The sequence below is a fragment of the Bolinopsis microptera genome, chromosome 11, assembly GCF_026151205.1.
Source record: "Bolinopsis microptera isolate Bmic1 chromosome 11, MBARI_Bmic_1.0, whole genome shotgun sequence".
Classification (NCBI taxonomy): Eukaryota; Metazoa; Ctenophora; class Tentaculata; order Lobata; family Bolinopsidae; genus Bolinopsis; species Bolinopsis microptera.
Window position 1 is genome coordinate 20667437 of NC_087082.1, and position 20272 is coordinate 20687708.

The 20272-nt window shown below is 37.4% G+C and overlaps 4 protein-coding genes across 4 annotated transcripts in view; all 4 read right to left on the bottom strand.

The window, feature by feature from the left end:
• The window catches only part of LOC134822814 (prefoldin subunit 1-like), a 73455-nt gene extending 73380 nt beyond the window's left edge, over positions 1-75 (bottom strand). Inside the window, exon 1 of the mRNA XM_063834080.1 lies at positions 72-75. The gene's annotated coding sequence lies outside the window, so the exon portion shown is untranslated. The remainder of the gene's footprint in view (positions 1-71) is intronic.
• A 4255-nt stretch (positions 76-4330) lies between these two features.
• The window catches only part of LOC134823749 (myelin expression factor 2-like), a 75852-nt gene continuing 59910 nt past the window's right edge, over positions 4331-20272 (bottom strand). Inside the window, exons 2-12 of the mRNA XM_063835283.1 lie at positions 8572-8786; positions 8285-8439; positions 7928-8131; positions 7590-7793; positions 7413-7445; positions 7040-7381; positions 6736-6883; positions 6442-6601; positions 6159-6294; positions 5506-5659; positions 4331-4404 (exon numbers count right to left, since the gene is read on the bottom strand). Of these exons, the coding sequence (XP_063691353.1) occupies positions 4331-4404; positions 5506-5659; positions 6159-6294; positions 6442-6601; positions 6736-6883; positions 7040-7381; positions 7413-7445; positions 7590-7793; positions 7928-8131; positions 8285-8439; positions 8572-8776 (1815 nt within the window). The 5' untranslated portion in view covers positions 8777-8786. The remainder of the gene's footprint in view (positions 4405-5505; positions 5660-6158; positions 6295-6441; positions 6602-6735; positions 6884-7039; positions 7382-7412; positions 7446-7589; positions 7794-7927; positions 8132-8284; positions 8440-8571; positions 8787-20272) is intronic.
• On the bottom strand, positions 8915-11431 carry LOC134822853 (anaphase-promoting complex subunit 10-like). Its single transcript, XM_063834119.1, has 6 exons — positions 11110-11431; positions 10721-10926; positions 10454-10577; positions 9741-9939; positions 9482-9569; positions 8915-9330 (listed from the first exon to the last, which is right to left on the bottom strand). The coding sequence occupies exons 1-4, from the start codon at positions 11248-11250 to the stop codon at positions 9796-9798; spliced, it is 615 nt and encodes a 204-aa protein (XP_063690189.1). The 5' UTR covers positions 11251-11431; the 3' UTR covers positions 8915-9330; positions 9482-9569; positions 9741-9795.
• LOC134822854 (large ribosomal subunit protein eL21-like) lies at positions 11431-11971 on the bottom strand. Its single transcript, XM_063834120.1, has one exon. The coding sequence runs from the start codon at positions 11940-11942 to the stop codon at positions 11460-11462; it is 483 nt and encodes a 160-aa protein (XP_063690190.1). The 5' UTR covers positions 11943-11971; the 3' UTR covers positions 11431-11459.

The following is a 20272-nucleotide window of genomic DNA, read 5'->3' on the forward strand; positions in this document are numbered from 1 at the left end:
TTAAGTAATTTGAATGAAAGTACTAGGGCTCTCGACTTTTTTTTGAAAATTTTTTTATCCTTTTATGGGGGCAAATTATTTCTTTAAATTTTAAATTTTGGATTGTACAGACAAAAACCCAAAACTGTACATTCTGATTTAATTTAAGGGGTTTTCCGAAAATAATTTTTCAAAGAGTCAAAGGTCCACTCGGCGCTATCTCGTGGTTTTGTAAACCTAAAATTTGGGGTTTCACCGGTAATGCTAGACCATTTTTTCTATTTTATTTTTTTTTTTTTGTGGGGGGGGGGGGGGGTCATTTTTTTAATCATCCCAATTTGTTTTTTTTTGGCTGCCCAAGAGGTAAAAGGAAAATTTTTTGGGAAAAAATTGGAGATCTAGACGGATTAATTTAAACGGGAATGCCCCTTCCCGGGCCCACATATGCAAAAACCCCAAAAAAACCTTTAAAATATAGGGGAACCATCACAGCCTTTGTCATGGTCCCCCATGACACACAGCCTCGAATTAAGTATAATGACTTCGAATAAACCTTTTTTGTCTCAAAAAAAAGGCTCAAAAAAATAGATTATTACCTTTTTTAAAACCTATCCCAATTTTGGCTCCCCGAATGGGGTAAAAAGAGGTAAATTCGAAAAAAAAAATTTGTACAAAAAAAGGTCAGAAACAAAAATTTTACCTCATTTTTACCTCATCCCAATTTTTGGTTGCCCAAATAGGTAAAAGAGGAAAATTTGGGCAAAAATTTATAGTCATGTTTACTTTTAAACTGGAATGCCCCTCCCAAAAGCCCCAAATCACCCCTGGGCCCTTTTAAAACCAAAAACAAAAACCACCAGCCTCGAAAAAAATAATATTCAAAAACGCCCAAAAAACGCCCCCCAAATTTAAGAAAATTTCCCCGAAAAAAGGGCCCTTGGGGCACAAAGGGAAACGGAACAGTTTTTTATTTTTGGGGCCGGAATTCCAATCACCCCCATGACATAGGTTTAAAATGCTTCCCGGAGATTTAGGGGGCCAAAAAACCGTTTTGGTCACGTACGGGCAGAAAATACGAATTCGATTTTTAGGGCCGTGTTGGGGTTAGGGTTGGGTAAGGGTTATGGTTAGCTTCGGGGTTTGGAAGGGTTAGGGTTGGGATAAGTTTAAGAAAACCTTTTTTTACGGCTGCAAAACCAAAAAACCAAAGCAGGGAAATTTTTGGGCGAGGAAATTAGTAAGGCCGACTTCGAAAAACCTTTTTTTCTCAAAAAAAGGGTCAAAAAAAAATTTAATTACCTCATTTACCTCCTCCCAATTTTGCCTTTTTTTTTGGCTGCCCGAATGAGGTAAAAAGGGGTTGACCCCCCCCCCCCCCCTTTTTTGCGCTGACAGCGGGAAGTTTTGTAGAGACAATTTTAATTTTTTATGATTATTTGATTAAACTTGTAACTTTAATAAAAAATTTGTTATTTCTTTTTTTTACTAAAGTATACCGATAGCGTGGCTAGTGTCTGACGCTTCGATTAATTCATCTTCACAAAATTATTATATAGCAATCGTGATATAAAAAACCCCGTAATTCAGTAACTAAGGGGGCCACTTTTAGGAATCCGGCAAATAGGGGGGGGGGGGGGGGTGGGATTTTTGGAATTTCGGAATCCTGACAGGGGGGGGGGGGGGTTGGGTTTCTAAAACCCCGGAAATTTTGACAAAATTGCCGAAAATTCTTTTTTTTTTTTAAAATTTTCTTTGGTTTTTGTTTAAATTTAATGACTTTTAAAAGTAACGAAATCCGGGAGGGGGGGTTTTTAAAATTCGGACCATCGGAAGGGGGGTCGAAAATCTGTGATTTTCGGACGTCTTAAGTAAGGCCCAATTGTAAACCCATATATTCAGTTTTACCCTAATTTTAGCGCTCCCCCGGATTTTTAAATCTGGAAAATTTTAGACGAAATTATGTTTCGGGGTGAAAATAGGGATTAAAACCCACTTGTTGCTAAAACTGATCTTCCTTTCTAACACTTTTTAAATCGACTTGGTAATTAGTGAATTTGAACTCAGACCTACTTGAGGGGTTCAAATGAAAACAAACTTCAAAAAAACTTTGTTTTTTTTTGGGAACATTAAGGGATGAGTAGGTCAAAAACCAGTACGTTTAAGTGACCAAGGTTAAAAACAAAACCATGGGGGTCCGGTATTTACGTTTAAACACGTTGAGGGAGAAAAGTTCGTGGCGGCTAAAAAATGCCTCTGAAATGCGTAAAAAAGTGTTCTTTCAGCATTTTTTGTCATCGCGCCCGCCCGCATAAAACAGTGTCACGTTGGACCGAATGGGAAAATGTGTAAAAATAGATTCGAATAGTTAACAAAATCAAAAAGTTTTATTAATTTAATTAAATAGCTAACATGACAAAAAATCCTTCCCAAATACAGTTTTTTTTATGAAAAAATCCAGCCAAAAAGATTTTTTCATGTATAAACAAAAGAACAATTTATTCATTGTGCATATATACATGTTTTAAACATTGTAGCCGATAAACGGTTCAGGGCGAAAAATAACATTATTTGTAGAGCTACTGGATCGAAAGTTCCTCTGGTGCGTTTTGCATTGATCTTCGCATTCACGGTTTTTTTTCTTTTTTGAATGGTTTGAAATGTAAGGTTTCAAGTTTCATCTAGCCCATATTCTTATCAAGACAGAAACGTAAAAATAACTACGCAAAAAAATTCTGAAAAAAAGTCTTTCAGAAATATAGCAAAGCATTTACTGACTAGATTTTTCAAAAAAAAAGGTGAAGTCTCAGTTTCGGTCAATCGTTCGTAACAAAAAACTGAAGATGACACACAAAAAATCGTTATTAAACCATAATATTTAAAAAACCCCCTATCCACATTAAATTTTAAATACAGTTTAAACTTTGAATTTTGAAATTTTGAACAACTAAAAAAAAAATTAATTTATAAAACTCCGAGGGGCTTTCGAGCAAAATTGGGGTTAACTTCTGGGAAAAAATTAAATGCAAATAACGGTTTGTTGTTAATATCACCGCACGGGAAAATTTTAGATTTTAAGCTTAATAAAATAATTGTACATGAAAGGTAGATCTTTGTAAATTCAAAATGGCAGGAAATTTGTCATGAACACTTAATACTCAAATTTGAACGAAATCGATTTTTAAATCTTGCTCCAATCCCAAAAAACCGGGCCTTTAAGAACAGACTAGAAAGCTAGTTTAAAATTTAAAAGGGGAGATTTACCTGTTCTCTAAATAGAAAGAATAAGAACCTTTTAGAGGGCGCTAAAATGCAACCGGGTTTGCAATCAAAGGCTGCCTTCCTTCTTGTTCAAAGACCCAGGACTTTAATTGGGGTTTAATTTGTAAGCTAAAACCCCGAACAATGAAATTTACTTCTATCTATTATCTAAAAGTAACCCCCCAGCGTCCACTTTTTAGTTAAAATTTTTGGGAATTTTAACCAAATTTGGGGGAATTTTCCAGCTACATTGAGACAAATTTACGGAACTTTTATGCTTTGAAAATGGGACAGATGAACTAACCGGTGGATTTAAAGATGTTCAAACTGGATATAGCTCAATTCCTCAATTGGTTAAAAATTGAACAATTGAAATTCATCCTGAAACCACCGATTTCAAAAAAATAGCTATTACTTTTAAATGATTGGAAATTGTCATAAAATGACTTTTTTTTTATAACAAACTTAACTTTTTTAATTCGTAATGAAGATTTTTAAACATTCGGTAATACAACTGATAAATGGTAAATTTTTTAAAATAGTGAAGAATTTATACATTTTTTAGTTAACTTTTAAATAAAAAGAATAAAAAAAAATGTTACAAAAATATTAATTTCATAGCAATACACACGTTTTGAGTTACTCCTTCAAAATTCTCAACTTCGTTCAAAACGCAACTGCATCATCGGTCAGTTAACTAATGAACCATATCTAACATAGAAAAATGAAGACGAATCTAGATTCTAACATCTTCAAGTGTACAGCAATGATAGAATTGTACTTATAATAATAATGAGACCAACTCATGACAAATATTATGTACATACTCAGCTTTTAAACATAATAATGATTTAAAGATCATGAAAAAAACAGGTGTCAGCGGGGAACGTGTAAAACAAAATCAACAAACCTGGTTACAGCAGTCCGGCAACAATAAAGTTATGTGATTCAAGTCTTATCAGATAAGATTAATTTACGGAACTGTTCGGTAGGTATATGATAATATAATCGTCAGATGAGATTGAGGATATATATAAGATTGCCACAAGATACCAGATGTTAGGGGTATTGTGTAAGATCTCCGGGATACTATCTAGATGCTATCTAGATCTAATGTCAAGCCTGACCTCGATCTCTCGACCTTGTAGTTGGATCTGTGGAACATATCTAAATCTCGGAGTTAAGAAAACTTCTGGAAATGTATTGACAGGTAAAACTGGGCGACACTTAACGCGAAAATAAAACGAGCAAACGCGCCTTGTATTGTAGGAATGCACGGGAAACTTGTGGCCTGGCTGATACCTCAGAATTATTAAGATACATGTTGCATGCTAATATGACTAGAGAGTTTGGGTGACAACTTGTAGTCCCTGACTCATAGGGAAATGTCAACATGGTAGCATCACTTTTAGGCGAGGAAAATACCGCTGGATCACCTCGAGTGGACAGATGATGATTGCAATGAAGATAATCGAATAGAATATGCTTTTTAAGAGTTATAGTTCCATAACCCAATACACACATGCAGGCAACCAGATAGGTAAATCTGACTCAAGATATTGCCTAACAATACCTCATGGATATCGGATGAAAATCCAGAGATTATAAATGTCGCCTTGAATCCCCCCTTTAAAACACAATTTACCATGGCCATAATACGTAAGACCCATTTTCTGTGCTTCAATAGCAAATTCTTATCAACCATAATAAAAACTTATATAACCATCTATATCAGCCAGCCACAGGAGAAAATTGCGCTCACAAAATTTTCATAGTATCTTCACTGAATTATTCAGCAAGATTGGATCAGAGAAAAGGCTAAAATTTCTGATAAATAGAACCTTCAAATGAATATAATCGATAAAACTGTTGATATTCAGTACTGATATTCAACTTTCATCATTGGAAATAAGTGGCGGACCAAAATGTATGACATGATATTGATATGACAAGGTAAAATCCGAATCATTCGAATTGATGAAAGTTCTGATCCCGATTTGGGTAGCATGATGTGCAAATTATTCAGGTTTAAATTAAAAATTAGGGTAGATGAGAAAAGACTGGCGTCAGCATTTACAACGAAAGTTGTTTTATGAACATTAACCTTCTCTACCTATCTATTATTTGTCTTCAATTTTATGTTCAATATCGAACAGACTCAAACTTTGATATAGTTTACAAAATTCAGATCAAAAATTGATCTGCCTAAACAATATTTTCCTAAAATAGAGAAAGTAGAAATTTGGTTGATTTATCAATGAAGGATACTGACTGCACGCTCGCAATCGCTTGCACTTTCAAATCTAATAGTGCCGCACCCTCGGCTACGACCATCCTTTTCCATCAAAATGGAGCAATCAACTATGTGACCACAATGTCTAAAGTAATCTCGGAGTTGTTGCGTTCCAATGTTAAAGGGAATCTAGGAACAAGGGAAATGTGTTAGTTTGAATGGGAAGTCATTATATAAATTAAGTTACGACATTTTATTTACCTTAAATGGAGGTTAAAAACCTAAATTAGCGAAAATATGTATACGATCTCAAATAGTTCAATTGGAAGGTTGTAAATTTTGAATCTTGAAGTGCATTGATACCATGATAAAGATGCCCACATTTGAATTTCAGGGAAGTGCAATCTACGAAGAATTTAAACAGTTTATGATCGAAAACTGATATTCTAAACAGTCTCAGAATAGAATTTTGTGCTGGATCGGATCAATCAATATTAATTCAATTCATAATCTAAATAAAACCTGCCGGAACATTCTAAGGACATTTGGATTTAAACAACAAACCGAACATTTATAACTCAGACCGAGCGAGGACCACCATAAACTAAAGCTCAATTTAACTCTAAGATTATCACCATGGATTGTACCGTCACCGACCACCACGGACCAATAAACTATCCTTACTCACGTTTTTGACAAATATCTGGTTTTTAGAGGAGACTTGTTCTCGGTACTTGTTGCTGTACCGATCAGGACTGTGTCTACCAGAGCTCCTGGCCTCTCCGTACGGGTCTGATCTCCTCTCCTCACGATCCCGACCACTGCTGAAAGGGTAAGAGTTGTTACTGAGGGGTGGAGAACTGTCTTATACTCGGTCAGCAGATTTCTGATTTATCCAGCTTTTAAACAAACTGTTAATGTTAAACAGGTTGTGTAGGGTTCACTATTCAGATAAGGAGTTAAATCCTCACCTGGAGTAGTCCTTATGTTCTGATCGGGAAGAGGACTCGTAAGGGGTGCTAGAAGAGTAGCTAGCACCATAACCACCACCTCCACCACCACCGCTAGTTCCACCACTTCCACCTCCACCTCCACCTGCTGATCCTCCTACACTTTGCGTCTTCAGTAGACCTGCAAATGGTTTAGGATTTGAAAGTAAGTTAAGGGGTTCGGGTAATCAACAAATCAAAGGTTAAGGACTTTATTATGTGTGTGGAAATTGTGAAGATAATTAAAATAAAAAAGCAAATTAAACATCATCAAACCTTCCATGGTATCTCTTCCTAGAAGGTTCTCTAGAGCACTAGAGGAACCACCCCTGACGTCAGCAGCTCCCGCACTATTGATCAAGTTGGATAACATGGGGTTAGCTGTGCCTCCTAGCATGGAGCTGATAGCTGCGAGTCCAATACTCTAGGAGTGGTAGCAATTTAGTTTTTCATTTAAAAGTGTTAAATGTTTATATATTGCATATGTTATACTGTTAGGCCATCGACATCTTGAGCAACAAGAAACATTTTAAAAGTTATCAAGATACCAAGTATACGATTCTATTTTAGTGTATGTTACCTGTAGTAGTTTAGACTGCTGGTCAGATCCAGCAGCAGGACTAGCTCCGTAACCTCCAGACTGTTGTCCGTACCCACTAGGCTGGTCAACAGGTCCAGGACCTCCTGAACCACTGCTGGGTCCCATACTCCCCGAGCCGTGACCTACTGGTCCTGGCCCCATTTGGTGTGAACTTCCCATTGGGCTCGGTCCCATCGGGTTGGGTCCGTGACCATGACCATGGTTCATTGGACCTGGTCCCATCGAGGATGGACCCATTGGGCCATGTCCAGGACCCATAGGACCTGGACCCATTGGTCCTGGACCCATGTGGTGACCATGACCATGACCAGGACCTGGACCCATTGGACCCGACCCATAGGGCCTGGTCCATAGGACCCGGTACACTGACTGAAGTCAACTTGTCCTGAAACATATTGGAATCAAAATTAGAGTAAAAGGTGTTAACATTTTCATTTATTTATTTGAAATGCACGAGCAGCACTCCGATAATAGGACATATGCCTAAAATGGGATAAAGCAGATGAAATTACAAGCAATTAAAACTGACCAGTCGAACACTAAGTCTGCGTCCCTTGATACTCTTCTGATTAAACATGTCAATACATCTGAGCGCCATGTCAGGGTAAGCGTACGTGACCGTTCCGAACCCTTTGCTCTTTCCTTCCTTGTCTCGCTCCAGATTTACTCGCAGTATCTCGCCTGCTCCACGGAACTGGTCGCGCAGGAACTTGGGTGTGATCTCGTAGGCCAGCTGCGGGGTGGAAGTTTTAAGCTGCTTGTACCATTTTTAGTTAGTTTGTAAAGGAACGATAGAAATTGATCTTATTATGTACGGTATCGATTATACAAATCCAGCACTGAATTGAAAAACCATATTAAACTCACGTTGCTAACGAAGACAACGTTGCTGACAGCTTGTTGTTGCATAGGAGGAGGCCCCATATCCATGGGATGCATTGGCCCGGGACCCATTGGCCCAGGTCCCATCGGACCATGACCGTGTCCGTGCCCATGCCCATGTCCATGTCCACCCATTTGAGGAGGGGGTCCAATTGGGTCAGGAATTTTGGGGTAGAACCTTACTTCGTCCTGAATTTAAGAACAGCGTTAGAAATACATAAATTAAAGACTCCGTTATAATACCCTGCATCGTGGAGTCTTAGTAATAAATTGGCGGTTGTGCATGGAAACAAAACTTGAGATTTACTCAAATTTACGATTAATAACGGAAAGTAAACTCACAGCTTTAACTTTGACTTCGCGACCGTTGACTTTGGAATCATTGAGTGACTCAATAGCTTTCTTAGCTTCCTCGGGAGTGCTGTACTCCACCAGGCCACATCCCATACTCTTACCACCTTCGTCTTCAAACAACTCCACAAATGTAACGTTACCAGCTGAGAAAAGGAATTGTTAGACGATTTTAAGTCGTGCTCTCAATTTTACTATTTGGATGTTATGTAATGCATTTAATAATCTGTGAAGCCTGCTTATTTTACAAATTCAAACCTAAAATCCGACTCAATTACCTTCTTTCATGTGGTCTTTGAACTGCTGCCACTTGAGATCGTAAGGCAGGTTGTTAACATAACACCGCTTATTGGAACTACCCTTGATCCTCTTGGGAGTGTAGGGAACCATTCGGGGTCCACCTGGGTTGTCGTTACGTCTGTTGTTTCTCATGGGACCACCTCGTCCACCCCGGTCAGGGGATCTCCTCCTGTCTGATCCCATCTTATATATCCTATATTATAGGTGTGAGAATTGTAAAAATTGTAAAACTAGTATAACGTTAATATAACTATGGTATCGTTGAAGAACTGAATTCTTGATAATCTTGATAAACAATTTTCTTTTTAGTCAAAGTAAGCAGCTTATTGAAATACAATTTGGAGAAATTCGAACAATATTGGCAATGAAAAAGTCAAATAACAAACAGCGTAATAAAAATAAATATCCAATGACGTCATATAAACATTTATATTTTTATGAAATACAAAAAGAGGAAAATTCACCAGCAACAAAAACTTAAATATTAACTCATCATTATAATGATTGGATATAATGGCATCTGATACGGCCACAAGTTCACAAGACAAATTTATTAATAAATGTCAAATCGTATTCTGATATTGAAGTCAATCCCAAATCAATGAAATCAAAGAATGTTTGGTATCTTCCGCACAGTATGTAGACTGTAGATCTTAATAGATTTTGCTTCTAATATCTCTACTGTATTGTTTCTGAGCTTACAAATCAGATAATCCAAGGTCAGAAGTTGAATGTACCTGCAAGGGCCAGTTTTTATTTAGACTGTAGACGTTAAAATAAATTAATTAATTAAATGTGAAATTTGTATATTCGGCTATGAAAATAAAAATTCATAAATGAAAATTTCATAATTGATGAAATTATGTGTAATATGTTTGTTTTATGTACCTGGAATTTCAGCAGTTTAGAAAGAATGAGAGACAAACTACACTTCTAATCACTGAACAACATTAGGCCCGGCCCTGTGCCAGTGTACCTGTAATACGATCTTTATTAACAATCAATAGTTAAATAGTTTTAAAAAACAAAACAGTGCAAAAGTTATCATAATCGCATCTCTAGATCACGGTCTTTCATATAAGATCAAGCTTGTAATCATCTAACAACCTATTAAAAAGCAAAAAACAGAGTCTTCAATCAAACAAACCTGACAGAGCAGACCATACACTAACAACAAACGCTCGTTTCACCACCACGTTAGTCTACTTGAGGTCCCTGAACTGGGCGAGTAGAGGGCTGGTAAAGTTGAGGTTGAGTTGGGAGGGTGTTGAGAGGGCAGGGGTGTACACTTTTACCTGTCGTAGGTGGGTGTCTCGTCCGTTCTGGTGGTTTGATAATATCGCTACCTAAACCAGTTACTTTAGTTTTGGATGAAACAAATGTATTCCGGTCCAGAATAACTGATAATATCGCTACCTAAACCAGTTACTTTAGTTTTGGATGAAACAAATGTATTCCGGTTCAGAATAACTGATAATATCGCTACCTAAACCAGTTACTTTAGTTTTGGATGAAACAAATGTATTCCGGTTCAGAATAACTGATAATATCGCTACCTAAACCAGTTACTTTAGTTTTGGATGAAACAAATGTATTCCGGTTCAGAATAACTGATAATATCGCTACCTAAACCAGTTACTTTAGTTTTGGATGAAACAAATGTATTCCGGTTCAGAATAACTGATAATATCGCTACCTAAACCAGTTACTTTAGTTTTGGATGAAACAAATGTATTCCGGTTCAGAATAACGCAATTTCGTCGGAACTAATTTCTTAGTAGGAAATTAAATAAAGGTGTCACGACCACGACCGAGTACAGCGCAAGTTAATTTAAACTATTGCATTCAAAGTAAATTTACCTGCAACATGAAGGCCCTGACTGAATCGTCTTTCCCAGAATCCAAGTCGACATTAATCCAGCCGGAAGGTTCCACCATTTCCACTTTAGCAACTTCAACTAGGTCTAACATGTTGTTACCGACCCTGTTTGATACGATATTATAACTTCATATCGTTAAAATCAAGATAGAATTCAAACAAGAGTACGGCACGGAGATCTAATAAATACTTCGGAAATGTGTGAACTTAAAGTGTAATGAGTCAATTGATTTGCGCTGAGTTCTTACCTAACAGATATTCTGGAAGGAGTATAACTCTCATCCTGTCTGTAGTCCACATAAAAACATATAGATTTAACACTAGTCTTCCTCTTAAAGTTTATGTTAATAAAGTGAGGCTGTTGTCCATCAGATTGCCAGTATGTTTCTAATGAGTTGTCTCTGAGATGATCCACACCAAAGCCCGGTTTACATGTGCTCAGCCACCAAGTTGCCTGGAAAGTAGACAACTATGAAATATGCAGGATAGTAAATGGTCGCTGAGAGATCGAACACAGAACTATTACAAAATTTGACGATCGAAAGGTTCGTTTTAGGAGTTTAAGAAAACAACAATTTCAAGGAAACATGATGCTAAACCTGATGCTAAACAGTCGCTAATTCCCATGACTTCTAACCTGTGATCCGATGTCCCTGAGACCCCTCATAGCAGTTGGAGTAAGTGCGCTTGGGTCGACTGCAGTAACTGTAGCTACCCTCTCTTCGTTAGTGGGAGCAGGTACCCCTCCTGCATCGTTACTCATCTCAGCTTCCATCATGGCTAAAAATCTAGAATAATCATTATGTAGGATTACCTAATCAGGTCTTGACAGGAAGGCAGCTACAGTAGCATTTGCAGGTTTGATTTGCATTTTTTATTTGATATTTAGTTACGTTCTAAAAACTTTAATTTTTGCAGGATTTAGAGTAATTATTGAATAACAAAATAAAACACGAAATTTCCATAAGTTAAAAAAAATCAAAAAATTTAGGCGATGAATTCATATCGAATTGGGCACACTTCTTCGACTGAGATTCCCTTTCCTTTCACTGTATGTGCTGATCTGGGGACAACTGGGGCTCGTCGGGTGGATACGAAGATTCCTGAGGCTTTAGCTTCCTTCTTTACAAGCTCGTTCCTTACTACTCTGTTGAGGAAATCATCTCTGCACTTGGAATGACGGATGTGTTCTACTCGGAGGTTGATTTTCTTGGCCATGATTCGTCCCTTCACTCGCTTGTTTACAATAACACCAACAGCCCTCTTAGTGACGTTGTAAACTCTGCCGGTCTTTCCATGGTACACTTTGTATGGCATACCTTTTGTGACAGTACCACAACCTTTGATGTCAACAATGTCTCCATTCTTGTACACTTTCATGTAGGTTGACAGAGGGATCAGACCACGTTTCCTGAAGTCACGGGCAAACATGTCCCTGGTTCCACGTCGCTTTCCATGAGGATTAGTCATATTGAAGGTGCCTGTAAGTATGATTTAATGGTTAAGGATACAGTAAACGTGGAATCTTTAAAAATATCGTTTACTCAATCAGAGGAGGGTATATGTGATAGTAATAAGAACGAGTTGTCGTCACTCGTCATCGAACTTCAATAGTTACATGTGAAAATATGACACACCAGTTATTGAAACAGCTCTGATTTTACTACTCGACCCGACCCTTAGAGTGAATACAAATTGTTCTCATTATAAAGTTAAGAGTACTCTTAAAATATAGTATTGAAAGGTCATGGAAATCAAATGAATGAAGTAAGTTGATCTGGTTGAAAAAATAGTGAGGCAATGACATTTAAGATTTGACCTGTTCGAATTAATTTACAGATTTTGATAACATAACATGGTCAACAAAATTTGTAATTTGATCTACTGAGAACGAAGGTCAAAGAGTGGACAGAATTGAAAAGTAGTCATACTGTAAAAAGAAATTTAAGGCATATCAAGTTGTCAATGGGCTGCACTACCAAGGAAGAGAGATTTTTAATAAATTCTACTAAGACTTTTAAAATGTTAACCGTACAATTTTATCTATCTAAATTGTACGGTTTACTTTACTTTACTTAACTTTATTTAAGGGAAAAAGGTCACTTCAGTTAAACAAAAATTCTTTTTTTCAGTTAAACAAAAATTCAATTTTATGCCATTTATTACAGAGTAAACAAGTTTACAATAAATCAATTTGATATTTAAAGGAATCATAATTCAATGTGTAGTATGGTTGTCACTCTTTAAATAGATTAGATATAGGTTGACGGGGCAAAGGAGTGTGCGTGCTGTTCGCTATTGCTCACACCAAACGGCAACCTAGTAAACCTGTAACAATAAGTACATTCATTTAAATCGAGTGATGCATTGACAATCTATTAGATGATTGGTTTAATGATAAAGTTTGTAATCGTGATAACTGGACGGTGACCATTGCTGAAGTTATCTCCAGATCGTTTGAATGACGACTAGGATTGGAATCATTTTAAAGCCTATATTCGGGAATTTTTGACATAGCAGAGATTTTTTAAGAATGAAATTTAATGATGTTGATTTCATTTGATTTGATGGAATTTGACCAGTGGACCGACTCATTCTTTAATGAAGTGATTATTATCTGAGTTCAATAGCTTCATGGTGACTAAGTATGATACCCCCGACGATTACATACCCCCTCACTCGGATGATGAACAGTGTATAGCTAGAGATAGTAATATTCTCACAGTTTCTATCGGGGGAGCTCGAGAAGTTGTTTTCCGTCGCCGCCCACCTGGCGAATACCGCAAACAGAGCTTAACTGTGAAGCACGGCGAGTGCTACGTCATGTCACGTAAATCTCAGGATAGTTTTGACCATGCCGTCCCCAAGGTTGATCCTGCTAATTTTGACAGGCCGAGAATTAGTATAACACTTCGAAAATTGACCTCTAACATCCCACAAATCCCCGCCAATGAACCTCAGCGACCCAAACGGGTGTTAGTATTATCAGACAGTAAAAACTCTTCTTTCGACTGTTCCAAGTTTAAAGCGCCCGTAGTTGCCTTCCGCGAAAATCTCTTCCTGCTGCGCGATCTTGAGGAACACAAAGAATCTATCAAATCCTCGGACATAGTTCTTATTAGTGCTGGGGTAAACGACATGAGGAAAAATGGTGTGAACGCCCAAATTTTGCATGATCATGTCAGAAACTTTGTCGTACAGTATCCGAAAACCCAGTTTCTATTTGATTCCGTTACAAACGTGACCATGAATGCAGACCCGTACAATGAACTGAACCCGAACATTAACTTCTTCAATCAGCTTATGTTTAAATGCTCCCTTCGTCATGCCAACATACATCTGTTTGATAACCTATCGTTCGGATGGGGTCATCTAGCACGTGACGGCCTACACTTTAACTACAGCAGACAGAAAGTCACGTCTGATACCTGGGTCCATGTTGTATTAGTCTGCCTTGGATTTAGACGTGGCCCTTTACCACTACGTTATGACTTTGTGAAATTGCATGAAGAGTCTCAGTCCTGGAAATGAACGATAAATCCATTTAACAGAATAGTAAAGTTTCAATCTAGAGATCAAAGTATAAATCGTATGTGATCAAATATTTAAGTCTTTAGAAAAGCACTGAACACAAGAAACAAAATCAATTTCCAACAAAATAATACTTACTACAAACTTTATGCTCGGCCTTGTAACTTGATGCAAGAGTAGCGAATTAAATGTCTAATCTTTTCTTTTTAGAGAGATAACGCCGATGATAAGGCGACTTACATTAAAAAGTAATTAAGTACACGTAATTTGCCACACGCGATTCCGGTGCCATGTACTCGGCAGTGAAATACATTGTACACGCACTGCACTGTGCAGATACACTGACAGACACACTGACTAGTGACTTACAACAACACAAGCAAGCTGTTGCCAAGTGCAACATAAAATGTCTGAATCTCTACGGTTGCTAGGTAACCAAAAAGTAGAAGTTTCAGTCTAGTAAAGAGTAAATTGTAAACACAGTTTTTCGTTTTTCAATTTTTAATTTTTGACGATAATCTCTCACACAGAACTGAAAGTTCTCGTTAGATTTATCAAATTAATTTTCTTATTTTTCTTATTTTTCTTACTTCTTCCTCTCTTTTCTCCTCCTCCTTTTTCTTTCTCTTGGTATATCTATATATAGAGACTGCAGGTATAAATACTTATCGGTGAATCTCGGTAATTGCAATCTTTAAATGTCAAGCTTACCTAAAGCGAAAGTTTGTGATAAATGTAACAAACGTATTCCAAAAACCGCGCCTCTGCTTACTTGCTCACTTTGCAACGACACCAAGCATCCTAAATGTATGAGACTCTCGAAATCTGATTCCCTGCACATAATATCTTCAGGCTTTTCTTGGACCTGTTACGATTGTTTAGCTAGTGCCCTCCCTATCAATGCGTGCCATTCACCAGTCGAGAAGCCTGCATTCGGGCCTGTATTCAAAGTTAAATGCAATTCCTGTGCAGGATGGTGCTATTCACCAAAAAACCTAAGATATTGTAACTGGTGTGGAAAAAGTATACATTCCAAGTGTATGAAACACGAGTTAGGTTGTAAAACATGTTGTGAATCTATGATTCCTGGTTTCAACTACGAACCACACCATCTACTTGATGATTACAGCCACCTACATGACTTATTTTTTAATCCATATGATAGAGAAAACATTGCAAATGATATAGGTAATCAACTTGATGATGAACAGGACAGGGAGTACTTTGATGAAATTTCAAATATACTGGTAGAATGTAGATATAAGGAACAGAAGCACGTACAGAACTCAGGAGCAAACGAGCTGAAATTATTTTCACTGAATATTCGATCGCTGATCAAGAATATTGAACACCTGCGAGAAAACATAGAAACATACTGCAAGTACGATGTCCTATGTCTGAACGAAACCAATCTCATTGAATCCAATTTGCCCAATGGCGTAACTGATATTTTACTAGAGGGTTTCCATGAACCTCTACTTAAGCTAAGGGCCCAAACAGAACTTCGGGTCGGGGTGGTGGTCTTGCAATTTATATCAATAAGCGTGTGTGTGAGTTTGAGAATATTGAACAATTTATTCCTAATCTCCGGGACGTAGATGAGGTCACCAAATCGGCAGGTGAATTCATGTTGGTGAAAATTAACAACTGTAAAGGACTCAACAAAACCAAACTAATTGTTGACGTTTATAGGTCTCCATCACGTGACCCCGATAAGTTCATAGCTTTACTTGATTCGGTACTATTAAGCCTAGACCGTCACAACAGAAAACACATAATGTTTGCTGGAGATTTTAATTTAGACCTCATAAACCACAGCAACAATGTACATTGCCAAAATCTAGTGGACACCATGTCGAAATACGGTTTTTTTCAGCTTGTTGCACGACCAACACGAGTTACAAGTCACAGCAGGACCTTAATTGATCATGTCTACAGCAACGATGTTCAGCATACTCTCAGTTGCAATGTCCTGACAGTTGACATTTCAGACCATTTTGCCACCTTGACTACGATCTCTCTTGGTGATTTCTCTTACAGTCCTGCTAATGATCGATCCAAAACCGAACGATCACAAAAGCGTGATACACGTGCATTCAACGCCGCTAATAACTTAAAATTTTACGAACTGATCGGCGCTGAAAATTGGGAGCAAATAACATCAAACATGGATGCTAATGAGCAGTATGATAAGTTCAACGAAATTTACAACAAGCACTATAACACTGCGTATCCAATCAAATCTAAGCATGTCAGAAGGATGAATGAAAGGAAAAACCCCAAGCCTTTTATTCTGCCGTGGCTTGAAGACGCGTGTGCTCGAAAAAACTTGATGTATTTTGAATCCACAGTTTGCCCCACACAGAAAAATGTTGCTGCGTACAAAAAATTGAAAAATTTTTGTGATAAAAATATCAATCTAGCAAGGGACAAATACCACAAAAAATACTTTGAAGAATATCAGTACAATTCCAAGAAACAGTGGGAGATGATAAATAAACTTCTAGGCAGGAAAGCTAAGCAAAATTCCAAATTCAAATTGAGGAGAGATGATGGAAACTTGATAAATTCGAACCGTGATGTTGCTGAACATTTCAACGCGTACTTTGCTAATATAGCAACTAGAATCAAAGATCAGATCAGTGCGCGTACCACTTTCGACCCTGGCGGGCATGCAAGATATTTAGACAGCCAGGTTGAGGAGAGCATGTTCATCTCGCCCACTGATCCTGTCGAAATCCAACGAACAATATGTACCTTGAAAAATAAGGCCACACAGGATGTAAAAGTTGAGCCGCTCAAGATTGCCAAGGATTGTCCTAAGTTTTGTGGAATACTCTCAAATGTAGTAAATTCTTCCTTCAATGAAGGCTGCTTTCCGACATCACTGAAAATTGCAAAGGTAGTTCCTATCCTTAAGGGAGGCTCAAAACTAGATGTGAAAAACTACAGACCAATATCATTGCTCTGCACCTTTTCAAAAATCTATGAGAAACTCATGCACAGAAGAGTCCTTGACTTCCTGGAGCGACACAGCACTTTATTTGAAGGACAATACGGTTTTCGGCCGGGTCGGTCGTGTGAGCATGCGCTCCTTGATGCAACCAACACGATTAGACACAACCTCTCCAAAAAAGAGGTCTCTCTACTCCTCCTACTTGATTTTAGCAAAGCGTTTGATGTAATTTCCCACGATATTCTCTTAGACAAACTGTATCATTATGGCATAAGAGGACTAGCACACCAATGGTTCAAGTCTTATCTAAGTTCCAGGAGTCAGTATGTTTCAATAGGGGGCACAAATTCTTCCTCACAATCCATGAGACACGGAGTGCCGCAAGGCAGTATTCTAGAACCTTTACTTTTCGTAATATATATCAATGACATGCCAAAAATCAAATCGTACGCTAAATTTGTTTTATATGCTGACGATGCAAACATAATTATAACAGGTAAAAATCATCAAGAAATACTACAAAAGATGACAGAATTTTCACCTTTATTGATAAACTGGGTAGATCAAAATGGTCTTTCGTTAAACCTTAAGAAAACGTGCTACATGCTCCTCTCACCCAACAGAACCTCAACACCTGACGTAAATATTCAAATTGCAGGCACCACTATTGAGCGAAAAACTGAGGCCCGATTTCTTGGCGTAATTGTTGACGAAAAATTGACCTGGACCAGTCACATTACTGCTCTTAAAGCGAAAATGATGCGGTATATTGGTACAAAATAAAAAGTCGGCTGCCGATTAAAGTTAGACTCCAGATATACCAAAGCTTTGTACAGTCTCATATAAACTATTGTTCATTGATATGGGGTTTTGCTGCAAAAAGCCATATAGATGCTTTATTCAGCAAACAGAAGCAAGGAATAAGGGCTATTATGCCTGGCTTCGTAAACTACTACTTTAAGGAAGGTGCCTTACCACAACACACAAAGCCATTTTTCAGTGAACATGAAATTCTCACTGTGCATGGTCTTATCGTTTACACCTCAATTATCTTGATGTATAAAGTTAAAAACATGCCACAGTTAGTCCCCAAAAACATCTCTCAAGCTTTTCCCGCCGACATACCCACAAAACTATCTGATCACACGTCAGCCTGCTCCTGGCTCCAGTTGGGGGGGTACCAATGGCATAAAATGGCATAAATGGCATACGTTTTATGGCATAAATTGAAATTTTTATTGGCCAATTCTCCATTTATGCCATGAATTTAGGTCTTCATATTAGAAAAATTATTCAAACAATATACACATAATATAACAATTACCCTATATAAAATTCAATATAAATTCAATAGAAAACCCTTGAACACCCTTTAAGTAGTATAAGTAAGCCAGTTTAAAGAACTGGCTCCAAATTTATATCTAATTCTGCTATTTTTACTGCACTACTACTTTTAAACCCTCTCTCTCCTCTAAGAGCTATGATTGTTGTTCTCAATAGGTCAAATCTTACTCTCTTCCTAATAAATGTCATTGCCTCACTATATCGTTGGCCTGATTTCCTAGATAGTTTATCCGCTAACTTCTTGTCTTCATAAGGTCTTCATATTTGACTTTAAATTCGCAAATTATTATTAGTACTTGAATAAGAGACATGTTTCATGCTTTATAACGCTTGGAATGATCGTTAAAGATTCATATGACAAATAAAGAAAATAGAAATGTATTATATCAAAAATGGCATAAATGGCATACGTTTTATGGCATAAATGGAAATTTTTATTGGCCAATTCTCCATTATGCCATTTATGCCATTGGTACCCCCCCCCCCCCCTCCAGTTAAACGGGAAAAGACACTTTCAAAACAGTATTTTCTACAAGGGACCACTGCTCTCTGTCTCCGCAGACAAAGCAGACGTTACTACACTTCCGACATTATTTTCAATAAATCTGTTCAAGACTAGTGCCAAGAAAATGCTACTTAATCTTCAAAGTGATGGTGATGTTAACGAGTGGCAACCATTCCTACTGCACAATGTTCCTGGCCTAAGACAGTCTAGACGTGAAATTTAAACTTTTAACATTTAACCTGAATCGAATTTCAACTGAAACGAATATAATCTAAGTTTAAATTAAGTCTATTGTCTAATTAATGGCTTGCAACAGGGAGCAGTATGAAAATCACACAACCCAGCACATAGAAACTACACTAAATGACACAAATTTAAATAACAACTTGCAATTACTGACTACCAATATAATAACCGCTCGCATAACTACCCCCACTTAGCGTAGATAAGCAAGCATTTCACTGCCGCTAAATTCTTTTTCCATACATTAATCTCAATCGCGCACTCATAATTACTGTAAGCGCTGAGTTACCGGCCAAAATCATTAATCACTGATGGTAAAATTTTGCACAAAATTTTAAAAACAATAGTCCAAGCTGTTCAGTGCAAGTCTAAACCTCTTAACCTATAGGATCGATATTATGGATGTGTAATATCATGTGTAGCGTGAAGCGTTGTGTTTTTAAATCTGTAGTTCATAGTACTTCATGATCACAGTGCACTTTTTGATAAACCGTGTGCAGTGCCCTTTCCAGAGGGTTTTTTTAAAAGAATTCTTTAACGTTAATATTTTCTATCTTGGAGTTTTAACTTCTTCAGATTTGAAATGGTCGAAACATATTAAAAGTTGTATTAGTGGGGGGGGGTATTACTGTCCATTTTGTCCATTTTGTCTTTGTCTTTTTTTACATTTTTCTGTGAAGGACAGTGTTTTGTGGACAAAATGGACAATACTAGGGACAAAAGGGACAAAAGGGACACAAATTTTGGACAAATGAGACAAAAAATTAGACAAGCTCAAATGTAGAGGTAAAACAAAATTTAGTAAAACAAAATTTTTATTTACCACAAAACAACCAATACATATTTAATATTATTATACATTTATAAATAAATATAAATCTAAATTCAGCTATATACTCAATACACAGCCCGCCGCGCAGAAAGCCACACATTGCTGAGAGATTCTCAGGTGCAGATGTAAGCGCCGCGCGCGCGAGGTTTGTTATCTTACAATTACATGTAACGATATATTATTAATTATCAGAGAATTTTATAAGCAAAATAATTATTGCATATTGGGAAAATTTTGGTCGTTAACGCAGTTAACGCGAGCGCAACTTGAGCAAAGCGCAACTTGAGCAAAGCGTGAGCGCATGCGGAAAAGGATCGCGTAGCTAGTCAATATGTTGATAAACATTTGGCTTGTGGCGCGATGTGTTGCTCTAACTATAGCCCTCGCAG

Excerpts from the sequence above, each read along its gene's own strand:
- LOC134822853 (XM_063834119.1), bottom strand. The coding sequence starts at position 11,250 with ATGATGGAAGCTGAGATGAGTAACGATGCAGGAGGGGTACCTGCTCCC. Across the intron at positions 10,927-11,109 it reads TCAGGGACATCGGATCACAG|GCAACTTGGTGGCTGAGCAC; the intron begins GTTAGAAGTCAT and ends TCTACTTTCCAG. Across the intron at positions 9,940-10,453 it reads TCAGGGCCTTCATGTTGCAG|GTAGCGATATTATCAAACCA; the intron begins GTAAATTTACTT and ends TAACTGGTTTAG.
- LOC134822854 (XM_063834120.1), bottom strand. The coding sequence starts at position 11,942 with ATGACTAATCCTCATGGAAAGCGACGTGGAACCAGGGACATGTTTGCC.